Source organism: Palaemon carinicauda, chromosome 9 (assembly GCF_036898095.1).
Source record: "Palaemon carinicauda isolate YSFRI2023 chromosome 9, ASM3689809v2, whole genome shotgun sequence".
NCBI classification, from domain to species: domain Eukaryota; kingdom Metazoa; phylum Arthropoda; class Malacostraca; order Decapoda; family Palaemonidae; genus Palaemon; species Palaemon carinicauda.
The window spans coordinates 108,279,234-108,292,366 of record NC_090733.1 but is presented as its reverse complement, the minus strand read 5'-3'; the positions used below and the strand labels follow the sequence as shown (position 1 = coordinate 108,292,366).

The window sequence follows — 13,133 nt, the reverse complement described above, 5'->3', positions numbered from 1 at the left end:
TGCTTGACAGTCTGTGAACTGTCAACAACTGAACTGTCAACCTCAACAGGTGCGTGAGGACATACAGTGTTCACTCGAGACTGCTTTGACTGTCTATACTGAGCAGTCAAAACAACTCTAGAATGCGGAGGTTGACGCACCGCGTCAAAACAAAACAACTTAGACTGTTGTTGTACCTCGCGAACGTCAACGGAAGATTCCGTGCGTTACTGAACGTCAACATGCGGCTGGCAGGGTACACTGGAACGCATGGGTGGCGGGACTCTCTCAGCTGGAGTGCGGCAGAAGGTTGCCTCAGCGTCCAGAGGACGCACAACCGTGGTTGGTTGTAGGCTAGAGGTTGGTGCAGTGTCAACCTTCTCCGCACGAAAGTCCCGCATCAATGACGTTAACTGAGACTGCATGGTCTGCAGCAAAGACCACTTAGGGTCTACAGGAGCAGGTGCGGCAACAGACGGTGTGACTGCCTGATGCGGTACCGCTTTGCCTCTCTTAGGAGGTGAGCAGTCGTCGGAAGACTGCAGCGAGTCCGAACTGACCCAGTGGCTACAACTGGGCCGTTGGACTTGCGCGGAAGGGACCGACTTGCGCTTAATAAGCTGCGATACCTTGGTCCATGGTTTCTTACGAGTAACCTCTTCCGCAGACGAGAAATAAATGGGCTCTCTTGTCTTTGTGTGGGTGGGGCGATCTTGGGTAGATACGCCCGAAACCACGGAGGGAAACGTCTGTTCGTTGATCAAGGCCTGACGAACCCATAAGTCGTTCGACATTACTTCTCCCCTGGGCTTGGGAGCTTGCAAGAGGTCCCGGACTAGGTGAACGACAGGCACGAACAGACGAACCCTCGGACGCAACACTGTAACACTTTGCGCATATCACTTTATCACTTTGACTTTCTGTTTTGCACTTATTTCACTGAAATCGAAACTTTACTGATTTCTACCTGAAACACGCAATTCTACCCTAATTTAAAAGGTAGTAATTGCGAAATCAGTCGTATAATGCAGCTCATTAATACTAGCAAAAAACAGAAAACATATATAAAGATAAAAATTTCAGTGGCTGGGAAAGAGACTAAACACTAGTTCAAATAAACTACGTTTACAATCTCTCACCGCACATAGCCTGGGGACAAGAATAAAACCCTAGAAACGTTTTACCTTCTTCCCCGTACAGCGACTAGGGACGAGAGTAACGCGAGAACAACGTTACCCGCTTGAACGGAACGTTTTCTCTCCTCTCTCTCCCTCCGTCTCTATCTCTCTCTCTCTTTCTCTCTTGATTTCGCACCTAAGAGAAGAGCCCAATTATATATCGTCAAAAAAACATGTTATTTGACTAAAGGAAAAAAACTGAAAGGTTTTCCAATAAAAAGTTCCTTTAATTTAGAATTTAAAACATTAAAGCTAAGAAAGAATGAACAAAACGTCAGAATCGATTCACTCTTACTGCAAAGTGAAACCGTGATACACTCTCTCTCTATCGTAACGATAGAGCGCATGTTGAACGTCCTGAACGTCAACAACTGCGTAGTCTAAAAAACTAAACGTTAGTTCATCTTTGAAAACAGTACGAAGACTATCAAAGAAATTCTTTCATAAAACATTAAATTTAAAAAGTTTTAAATTCTTTAAAGGCTAAAAGGGATTTTGACGAAGGAAAAATCTATTTCTGGGGAGAGACCTGTGACGCCCGGCGAAAAAGTCCTTCTTTGTACTTTTTCTGATATAAATCTTCCAAATATACCAGAGAAAATTAAAAGCATGGAATGCAGAGGTTACAACCCTCGCGCGAGCACCTTGTTGGTGTCGTATATCTAACAAGGGCGTTTGTAAAACACTATTCACAGGCTGTCTTCCATTTAGATAATCCCTTCATCAAAGGGGGAGGGCCGTGACAGGCCCTAGAGAATACAGTTGGGTTACCCTACCGACACCTACCACTCGCGCTCACCAGGTCATCCTTCTGCAAGAACATATGGCTTGGCAAGGAAAGGGTGGGTCCGTACAAAAATAATTGGGAAGGGTTTCGCCGGGCGTCACAGGTCTCTCCCCAGAAATAGATTTTTCCTTCGTCAAAATCCCTTTTCTGGGTCGACCTGTGACGGCCGGCGAAAAAGTACCAGAGAATGCCTTCCAAGCCCAATAAATTAATAACATAATGAGGAGAATACAATCACCATGTACGACAATACTATGATATAATAAAGTAATCGTCCAATTACCAACCAGCCAAATGACATAGGGAACGTAAGGTTAAATAATAATGACGACAAGGAACCAACTGAGTGTCGAATCGCAAAAGGCATCAAACCTTACATGTCTAAGTATATCTAAACATTAAAGGAACGGTAACTACAATAATGGTTAAACCATAGGAATTAAACATGGCAAATATCATAGGGCTAACGAACTACCAAGGAGAGCGGCGACGTGGTGTGAGTGGCGGGTAGGAGGGAGAAGAGAAGAGATGGAAGAAAGGAAGAAGAGGAGATTAATGGGGAGGGATAAGGCTCCCCTCTGCCATCGTCGGCATTTAAGGGCCTGTAAGATCTTTAGATATTGGCGTTTGACAACCATAGGGGATTTCCAACCCGTATATTTTTTTAAATCATCAAAGTCCCTGTTCTGGGAATAATTGTTGGAGGCATCTACTGTCCGTATATCATGAGCCTGGGGAAATGATTCCGGATTAGTATGTTTAATGAAGTAGAGGATTTGTTGCCTGATACCGTGAATGGAAATAGTACCTCCTTGTTCCCTGATAACCAAGGGGCCAGACGAGCGGGTGGCAGTTCTAGCTAAAAAGGGGCTTGAGAGTGTGACTGTACATGGAGAAAAATCCTGGGGATGAAGAATAATCTTCCGAGGGGAGCACCTATTTTGCGGATCCTCATTTTTTAGCTAGGAAAGCTTTGTCTGGAAAAGGAGTACTTCGGCTGAAGGGAGGAAATCTATGTTTTCCGGGTTTCGTGAGAGAGCTGCTAGTTCTGATGTTCCATCACCTGAGGCCATAGCCGTTAGAAATAAAGTCTTCCTAAGAAGAGTGATATAAGAGCAGGATTCATTGTCCGTGTCCATCGCAAGTTTGAGAACACCGTTCAGAGACCAAGAGTCCTTTTGTGGCCGAACCGAAGGTCGAAGCCTAGCACATGTTTTTGGGGTTGATGAGAAATAGGAATCAGCTAGGTTAATGTTGAACCCAACAAGGAAGATCTTCTTCAAAGCTGACTTGATGGTGGTTAAAGTGCTAACTGTTAGGCCTTTGTCAAATAGGAACCTCAAGAAAGAGATGGCTAAATGCGGGGACATACGAGTATGGTCTGCACTCTTAGGGGACCTACTAGTTGTTAACGGCCGAATCATATTGGCGAATTGTGGAGTCCCTTTTGTCCCATTCGATGAAGAGATCGTTTTCCGGTTCAATGTTCGCATCTCTATGAGCTGCCAACTTCCTGTAGTCCACAAAGTTAGAGTTTTGGCTATCCTTGAGTAATCTGACACAGTGAGTTTGGATACTCGGGTCAGTTTGAGGAACGGGATCCGGATGGGACTGAGTTTCAACTCGAGGAGGAAAGGAAACCAACTGTTCTTGGCCAGTGAGGTGGTACTAAAGCCACTGCGCCCTGGAAGGAGCGTAGTTTGTGTAAAAGTTTTTAGAAGATTCCCTGGGGGAGATAGGGAAATCTTCTTCTAATGGTTCCAATCCCGGGGTAATGCGTCCATGGCATAAGCCCGAGGGTCCAGGGTTGGGGTCACATAACAAGGAAGTTAGTGATTCATCTGAGTTGCGAATAGATCTACCTGGAGGCCTGGAACGAGCCTGAGTATCCACCGGAATGAAATTATGTCTAGAGACCATTCTGACTCCAGTGGATCCGTCCTGGATAGTGAGTCCGCTCTCACATTCTGGCCTCCCGCTAGGTGAGGTGCTGACAGGAACCAGTTCTCTTCTGTTGCCCAGGCGAAGATAGTGACCAGGATCTGATTCAGGTTGGGTGACTTGGATCCTCCCCTGTTGACGTAGTGTACTGCGTCTGTGCTGTCTGACACTACTCTGATGTGGGTCGACCTCTGAGGAGAGTCTCTCTTCAGGGTCAAGAACACTGCCATGGCTTTGAGAACAATGATATGGGACTGTTTCATGGAGAGAGACCAAGAACCTGAAACATCTGATGTTCGGAGTAATCCCCCCCATCCACTTAGAGACGCGGCTGTATGGAATGTCACTTGTGGAGGTGGGAATTGTAGAGGAACCGATTTGGAGAGGTCCTTCGGTTCGGACCATGGGCGTAGTCTCATTTTCAAGACAGAGGGGATCTTCGAGACCATGTCTCTTGTAGGTACTGTAGCTCTCTTTCTCCAAACTCGATTGATGTCTTTGAGTTTGGCTTTTATTAGGAGATCTGTTACTGAAGTGAATTGGAAAAGTCCGAGGATACTTTCTAAGGCTCTTCGGACACCTGTTTGTGTTTGAGAAAATTTTTTGATCTTGGAAACTATTCCTCTTACCTTTTGGAAGGGAGAGACAACGTGTGCTTCGAAAGGTCCCACTGAATGGCTAACCATTCTAAGCGGCCTGATGGTTGCAGGCGAGATTTTTTGGAGATTGACCCGAAATCACAGGTTGTCGAGAAATTGAAGTACTGTAATTCCTTCGTAGCTCTGTTGCCTTCTATGACCGGCCGGGCCCAAATGAGCCAACCGGCCAGATAAGCAATGATCTGTATCTCTTGGTTCCTGAGTTGTTCTAACACTCTCTCTCCCAGTTTCGTGAATATCCTGGGATCAATGTTGAGGCCAAAGGGCATGTCTTGAACACAAAGGCTTTCCTGCTTAGGCGGAAACCCAGATAAGAAGAGAAGTTTCGAGCTATAGGCGCAAGATAATAGTCGTCGGTAAGATCGACAGAGGTGGTGACGGTCCTACGGGGAAGTAAGGTCCGTACCTGAGAGATAGTCAACATCCGGAACTTGTCGCAGAGAATGTAAGAGTTTAGCTTGACAAGTCCAGGTCCACTCTCAATGCCGACAAGCCTTTCTTCGGAATCGTGAACAGGTGGCTTTGGAACTTCAGTGATCGATCCCGTTTGATTGCTTCTTCTTGAGTAACCCTGTGGTGTACTCTTTCAGGATGGGAGTGGATTTCTGGGAGAAGGTCACTGGTGGAGGAGGAGGACCTTGTGGCCATTTTCACCTCAAACCTTTAGAGATTATGCTATGAGCCCACAGACCGAAGGTCCAATGGTCTCGAAAATGGTAAAGTCTACCCCCTACTGGGACCACCGCGTTGTGAGGGGGTGAATCTAGGTACTTTCCTTCTCCGAGCCCCCTTTTTCCTAGGTCCGTCTCGATGGCGAGACTGTCTTCTACTCCTGTAGCTTCCTCTCTGGTGTCCACGAGAGGAGCCTGAGGGTTCGGATCTAGGGCTGTATGCAGGTAAAACATCCCAACGGGGTTGGGCTGTGTACCTGGGGAATCAGTGAGGTAGACCACCTGATGAGGGGGATTTGGATGCATAGACGTCGAATCAGAGGAAGGCTGTGATGACGAGTGGGTAACCGACTATCGATTCCTGTCTGATAGAGGCCTCAGACAGAAAGTATTTCCCACAACTAACCCGATCAGACCATCAAACGTGTAGGTCGAATTGGAAGGGCAGATCTTGGAATTATCGTACCCCCCAGACTGACAACATCCTGGTCCAGACAGATCGGACCTGCCCTTTAGGAAATAATACTGTTACCTTCGGTACCTTGTCTAACCTAACCATGGCAATCTCTTTCAATCGAACGAATCCGTTGAACGGGAATTCTAGTACCTGGGAGTAAAATCTAGGTCCCCCAGAGGGAGGACGTCTATGCCATCCAGATTTATGGTACCATCTATATATGGAACATGTAAGGCAAATCTCTATGCGTTGTTTTTATCGAAGGAGGTTACTTCGATATGCCTGGGGCTGTAGGGGGAAACTTCCGAGTTCCTGAACGGATCCGACTCACCACCATACTTTTGAGCTCCGTCATAGCCCCTTGGTTTTCCCTAGAATGTGTTGCTTTTAGCAGTCACGGTTTATGCAGGGTAACATGAACATCAGGATCCATTAAGGGTCCTAGGGCGGTGACGTAGGTAATTGCAAAGCTGAAGGCTCAAAACTCATCCCCACCTACCTGCCCGTCCATGGGGTCGTCGTCCAACCTTAGAGAGGACACTCTGAAGAGATAGGGACCTCTAGATGGAGCATTTCTTCCCAACCTTGATACCCAAGGGTGGAGAGCCTCTCTTGCAGGCCAGAGAGATTCATCATCATCCTGACGGGAACCATGTAGGCGAACCTTCTGTAACAGAAAGGGGACATAAGTCTGGATGTTCCTTGAACTTTGGTTAGTGATCCTATTCACAGGCTGGGATCAGCTGTATAACTCATAAAAATAAATTTTAAAGAATAGTCATTTAATGTACTATCTTTTGGGGTATAGTTCGACACTTGTATTCATGAAATGTGACACTGTTGGCGCATCCGCCACAGGTTGGCCACCCCTGACTCAGACGTTCAGAACCGGGTCTAACATTATTTACTGGCTATTAGTATTCTATTGATTCATCTGTTCACTGACCAGAGTTTCAAGGAACAGTAGATAGCCTCTCATGGCATGGTTAGTCTCGACCCGGCCCTTCATTAGAAGGGGCCAACGTTCGGTTCCCAGTACTGAGTGGAAACTTATTTCTATTTGAACACTATGTTGTATTGATATTTATTCATATTTAGGCATAGTTAGAATTGAATATGCATAAATATAGGCATAATCAATTTATTTCTATTTGAACACGATGTTGTATGAATATTTATTCATATTTAGGTATAGTTAGAATTGAATATGCACAATTATAGGCACAATCAATTTATTTCTATTTGAACACTATGTTGTATGGATATTTATTCATATTTAGGCATAGTTAGAATTGAAAATGCATAAATATAGGCATAATCAATTTATTTCTATTTGAACACGATGTTGTATGGATATTTATCCATATTTATACATAGTTAGAATTAAATATATGCATAAATATAGGCATAGTTATGTTCATATATTTTTATTAGGACTTTCAAGAATAGCTAATGAATATTACCAACGCAAATTCAAAGTGTCATTAAAGTAAGTACAGTTTACTTTGTATTCATGTTAAATCCTTTCCTTTACAGCAAAACAAGAGATTGGCCACCCGTGGTTTGAGTGATCTCTGTCTGTACCGGAGCTCCGGTAACAATCCCCGGTACAAAGGTCCGTCATAGTGACAACGTGAACACCAGATGAAAACTAATATGAACCTCAATGCTGATCGCCTGTACGATATCCGATTAAGCCGGAGATTCGATGAAAAGGATCGTAATAACGATATTGTGATTATTCATGAAAAAGGGTTCATACCCTGATTCTGATCGTCTGATTGATCTCTGTTTGTAACGGAGAACTAGTGAGAAAGGTCCGTCATCGTGAAAACGTGATCCTCAGCGGTACGATAACATTCTCTAATACTGAATGTTTGTGTTATCACCAGTGAAGCCGGAGATTCGATGAAAAAGGGACCGTAATAATGAAACTGAAGTCTTCATCGGTATCACATTGTTAACTCCGGTTCTGGCCGTCTGCTTGATCTCTGTTTGTACCGGAGATCCGGTAGCAAAGGCCCGTCACCGTGATATCGTGACCGTCCCCGGTACGATAACATTAACCTCAATGAATGATTGTGTTATCTCCCGTGAAGCCGGCTGTAACGGTGTAATTATGATCAAACATGACAAAGGTTCGTGTGTAAAAGGCTTCAGCCGGAGTCCGAGTGCCGGATTTCACCGTTGCACTCCAAAAATCTGCTCCTGTACGGTAACTAGTTCTCACCCAATGAGTATCCATTATAGCGGAGCATAACTCAAGGCGGAGCTAAGCATAACTCAAGGCGGAGCTAAGGGTGTCGGTATGAAACGACCCCAATTAATGACTCATACACTAACGTACCTATTAATAGTGTTAGCTATATTAACAGTAACCACATCAATAAAAACGTTTATAATATTAAACGTACTATCATCAACTCTGATACTAAGAGGAGGCCTGAATAACTCGTGAGCGTATAAAAACGGAGAACGGGAAATTCACCTCTCTTACTCGAGCTAACAAAGAAAACGAGAGAAGGGATAACTCATATCTGTAGAACAGGAACGAGCAGTCTCTGTTTTCGCTCTCAAGGTTACATAATAAAAAACTAACATCACACAATAAAACAAGAAAATTAATAAAATTGATTGCTTTTCTTAGTAATTGTAATAACCAAGAACGAAGAATAACGACAACGTAACAAATAAACAAGGATATAGTCTAAATCGAAGCCTCTGAGGCGAGTACAAACTAACAGACTAAATCGCTAAACTTTAATTCGCTATTCTTTAAATCGCTATTCTTCGTAGGTCCAAATTGGACTTGCAAGCAAATAAATACCATAGTATAAACTAATAAAAATTAATGATAACACAAAAAGGCCATAAAACGTAAGTGATATAACCTAGATGACAGAGTACCAGATGGGCAAAAATAACTAGAATATTTACCGAAGCGAACATAACCCAAAATGGCTGCCGATACCTCGGCAGGACAATCGCTTCCAAAACTAAAAACCACCATATTGGAAACAGAACAAATGCCCGGTACTGTCAAAAGCTGCCAAAACAAACTATGGTACTTAACATTGGTAAAGGTGAAGTAGCAACGTCAGTCATGTTGAATTAACGACAATCACTTCGAAAAACACTGGGCAAAACACTTATCAACTTTGCGGGCAAGTCCAAATCAGAAGGATGACCTGGTGAGCGCGAGTGGTAGGTGTCGGTAGGGTAACCCAACTGTATTCTCTAGGGCCTGTCACGGCCCTCCCCCTTTGATGAAGGGATTATCTAAATGGAAGACAGCCTGTGAATAGTGTTTTACAAACGCCCTTGTTAGATATACGACACCAACAAGGTGCTCGCGCGAGGGTTGTAACCTCTGCATTCCATGCTTTTAATTTTCTCTGGTATATTTGGAAGATTTATATCAGAAAAAGTACAAAGAAGGACTTTTTCGCCGGCCGTCACAGGTTGACCCAGAAATACGATATAACGGGCTCAACGTTGATTAACTTCGGTTCCAAGTTAGGACCGCCTACTATCAGGAAAGGTCGCATATAAACAAAACATAAAAATTATCTTTATATGTTTATAATAAATGGAAAGTTAATCGAAGAGGCCTAATAAAGGCGGAGAGATATAAAATATATAGATCTATAACGTGTTAAGCAAAATTACTAAAAACCTAAACACACTTCCGTCTAAGGGAAGGGTCGGCCATTTAAAAGTGAAAGAGAGTCCATACTCTCTTTGTCACCCTAATTAAATCTATCCAAAACAAGTTCAAGTTTTGAGATGAAGATAAAACACCTGCATAGCGAAAGCTCAAAACTAGAATAGTGTACTTCACCAAATAGTTGTGAAAACAAATCCAGTTAGTAACAGCGTATTAGTAGGTCTTGCCGGTAGCCCGACAGAGAGAAAATTGGTTCTGTGTTTACATTGAGTACTGAGTACCTGCTAGACAGATGGCGCTGTTGATGTACACCCCCTACCTGCATAGCGATCGCTGGCGTATTTTGAACGTAGAGTTTTCTGTCGAGCAACAGAGTTGCAGCCTATATAATCACCGGCTAAGTTTAATAGTGAAAATGTAGATGTCATGGACTCACTTGCAAGATGTTCAATGTTTAGAAGTACTGGTATGCACAGCAGTCAGGAAATGCCTCATTAAACATCATTATTTAGGTTTTCCAAGCTCTTCTGAAGACCTGAAGCTGGAGACATATCTTTATCTGTACTGTTGCATGAATTTGTTTTGTGAATTTAGTATACTTAGGGCTGTGGTGGTGGAGACCTTGGGGCTCTTAAAACTTTATGATATTCTTTGATCAGATAGCCATTGCAATGAAAGATCAAGATTCAGTTGTTCCCTATATTACTAATGCTTTTAATGTATACAAATTCTCTTAAAAAAGTACACTACTGTACTTTTACACAAGGAGACTTCTGTATTTCTTCTTAGTTGTTTCTGCCATTGTAATTTAGCCTAATGATAAAATAAAGAAGTGAGAGCTATAATGCGTAAGATGGAGTGGTCTCCAAATGGAAATTTTCTCAATCAGACTGGGTCATTTGTGACAGATTTTTAGCATGGAATCAGTTTTCCCAAATAAGTGACAAGAGGCCTAAAGGAAGTTATAGCATAAACCTAGACCTACATTTTCTGTAAAACATTTTACTATTTTTTTTCATATTAAGGACTTTACACAGCATTGCATAGCTTATTAGATAATAAAAAGGTTAAGAGCAGAACTGTATAATGAACTGAAAATCCCAAAAGTAAAGGTTTGTAATTATTTTTTTAATGTTTAGAGTACTAAACTGTACTAAAGAGCCATCTAGCGATTTTATGGAATTTTCCTACAAATTTTCTTTTCTAGACCTGTGATCATTTGATTTGAAAGGGTATAGGTTTTGAGGGAAGCAGCGTAGGTTATAATTTTTTTTTCCTTACATATGTGCTGTGGTTTCTGCCAAATAAACTTTGGAATTTGTGGTACATGCAAAACTGGATTCTGAGTTGGAAAGTATAAATGTTAAATATGAATTTTTTAGTGGAATCTTTGGTACATGTAAAATTGAGCATTTTCTTAAGAATAGCCATATTGATAAAATGTTTGTCAACTTGAAATTATCAAACCACTTTCAGTAACAATATGTATTCTCTCACCAGGTACAAGTTGCTTGATCAAAAACTTCCAGGGAGAACTGTAAAAGTGGTTGCAAAGAAGTTACTGGTAGATCAGTTGCTATTTTCACCAGTATGTTTAGTATTCTTCTTGGTTTCTCTTGGATTCTTCAAGGGAGGTGACTTTGAAGATTTAGTTACAGACCTCCGAGAGAAATCTTGGAGGCTTTATGCAGCAGAGTGGGTCATTTGGCCTCCTGCTCAAGTGATAAACTTTTACTGGCTGCCTACAAAGTATCGTGTCCTATATGACAATACGATTTCCCTTATGTATGATGTATATACTTCCCATGTCTGTTATGACTTAGAAACTAAGAAGCCTGTGAATGATGATTGTTCTAATGATGCGGAGAAAGACAGTTGATTATAAGTGGATGTTTTCTATTAAAATTATTTACAGAACAAACTTCACTTAGTTTGATATTGTTTAAGCCATATGCATTACTGTATTTCCATAATGAGTAAACTTTTTTTCTAAAAGATTTCAAATGATTTCAGAGTTTCTTGCCGTTGAAATTTTTTTTTTTAGATGACGAGTGTTTCATTTTTAAACCCATTTAGATATAGAGGACGGCAATGTTTAGGCATATGTGTATATGTGAAGCTCACATACAATTCATGTTGGACTAAGTTATTGTCCTTTGCAAAAAAAAAAAAAAAAAAAAAATCTGTTACAGTACAATATTCAAGACAATTTTTTGATATACTTTATCATAAATAATATCCTTGTTAAAAAACAAAAAAGGAAATTACTTTGATAATGATGAACTGATATAATAGGACAGTATGTTATTAAATATCACTTGTTTGCAGTTTTAGAATTCCACACTTTAATATTAGATTTTTAGTACTGTACTGTAGTTGATATTACACTAATGAAGTTTGGGATACCAGTAGCTTATCTGTTTATTATACTTTAAAGTCAGAAGAGCTACAGTACTATGGTTTCTTTTTGTTTTGTCTTTTAAAATGTAAACTCTTAGTTAAATTTCTTAATTGTTACAAATTCTGTTTAGTTTCATAAAATGTAGTTGGAATTATTTAAAAGGAGCTTTCATAGTAAGAATTAATGTGGCCCTTAAGACTGCAACAAAGAATTTAGACAAATCATCTTTCCATTTGTCAATTAGTTGCCACAAACTTTACTTGTTGCATTACTAGATACCCATTTACTGTGATATTTCAAAGGGAGGAATAATATGTAAAGATTCAAATACCTCAGATTAAGTGAATGTTTTGATGTTGCATGTGCCTAAAAAGGTTGTCACATTACAAGGCTTCACATGAATTTTTTACAAGTTTCCACACTTTTGTAGAATAAATATGAGTGTTGTGTTTCTATTGCAAGAAGGCACAAGAAATACTGAATTTTTAAAATTTGTATGAAAGCAAATATAATAGCCGAGGATTGTTTCCTCACTTGTATGTTGAAGTTTAGTACATCAATAAGAGCATATTATAGAATACCAGACTGCATGGAGATGAGCATATGCATTTAAATACTGTACTAATAAGTTTGTTATGCCTACAATTATTTTGATTGTATTTGTATAAATGTACATAATATTTATTGTAGTGCACATGTCTTAAAATCCAAAGAAATAGCACTCAGGATACAATTATTTCTTTTAGTTAACCCCTTGTTGTTGTCAGCTGTCGAGAGAAACATTTTCATATATTATATGTTCCCTCGTGATGATTGATAGTGCTTGGCTACCTTTTCTTTATTTTTTCTTTCTTCTGTACACATCCTTTATTATCAATATACAATGTTTCCACTTCAGTTTAAAATCATAAGTAAGGAAATCAATGCATTTCTTTTCTTTGGGGTTTTACCATGGTTTAGCAGAATGCTTAAAGAAAACTTAGGGTAGCCATTCCAATTTTCCAAACATACTGTACTGTATTCCTAGCAGTTTTGTCACAACCCCATTTGCCATATTATGAATCATCACAACCCCATTTGCCTTATTATGTAGATGCCTTATTTTAAAGACTCATCAGTTTTTTGGCTTACATATAGAAGAGTTCATGAAATTGAGCTGGTGTCTCTTTCGATAGACGCCACCATTATCATAATTATTTATTATAAACTCTCCTGATGTTCATGGGTATTTAAATGCTGACATCTATCCAAAAATTAAGATTTTTTTTTTCCCTAGCAAAATAACCCCCCCCCACTTCTAGTTAAGTATCAAGTTATCCTTGCGGTTAACGATAACTATCTAGGCTTGGATAAGCCATAGTTCCGTTGTCTTTTCAGTTCTCTTGTCATGTTT

The 13,133-nt window shown here is 40.7% G+C and overlaps 1 protein-coding gene across 4 annotated transcripts in view; it reads left to right on the top strand.

Moving 5' to 3' along the window:
• Nucleotides 1–12,473, top strand: part of LOC137647044 (mpv17-like protein 2) — a 101,271-nt gene extending 88,798 nt beyond the window's left edge. For all 4 annotated transcript variants that reach the window (XM_068380180.1, XM_068380181.1, XM_068380183.1 and 1 more), the window contains one exon: nucleotides 10,840–12,473. In XM_068380180.1, the coding sequence (XP_068236281.1) occupies nucleotides 10,840–11,218 (379 nt within the window). In that variant the 3' untranslated portion in view covers nucleotides 11,219–12,473. The remainder of the gene's footprint in view (nucleotides 1–10,839) is intronic.
• Nucleotides 12,474–13,133: the final 660 nt, after the last annotated feature.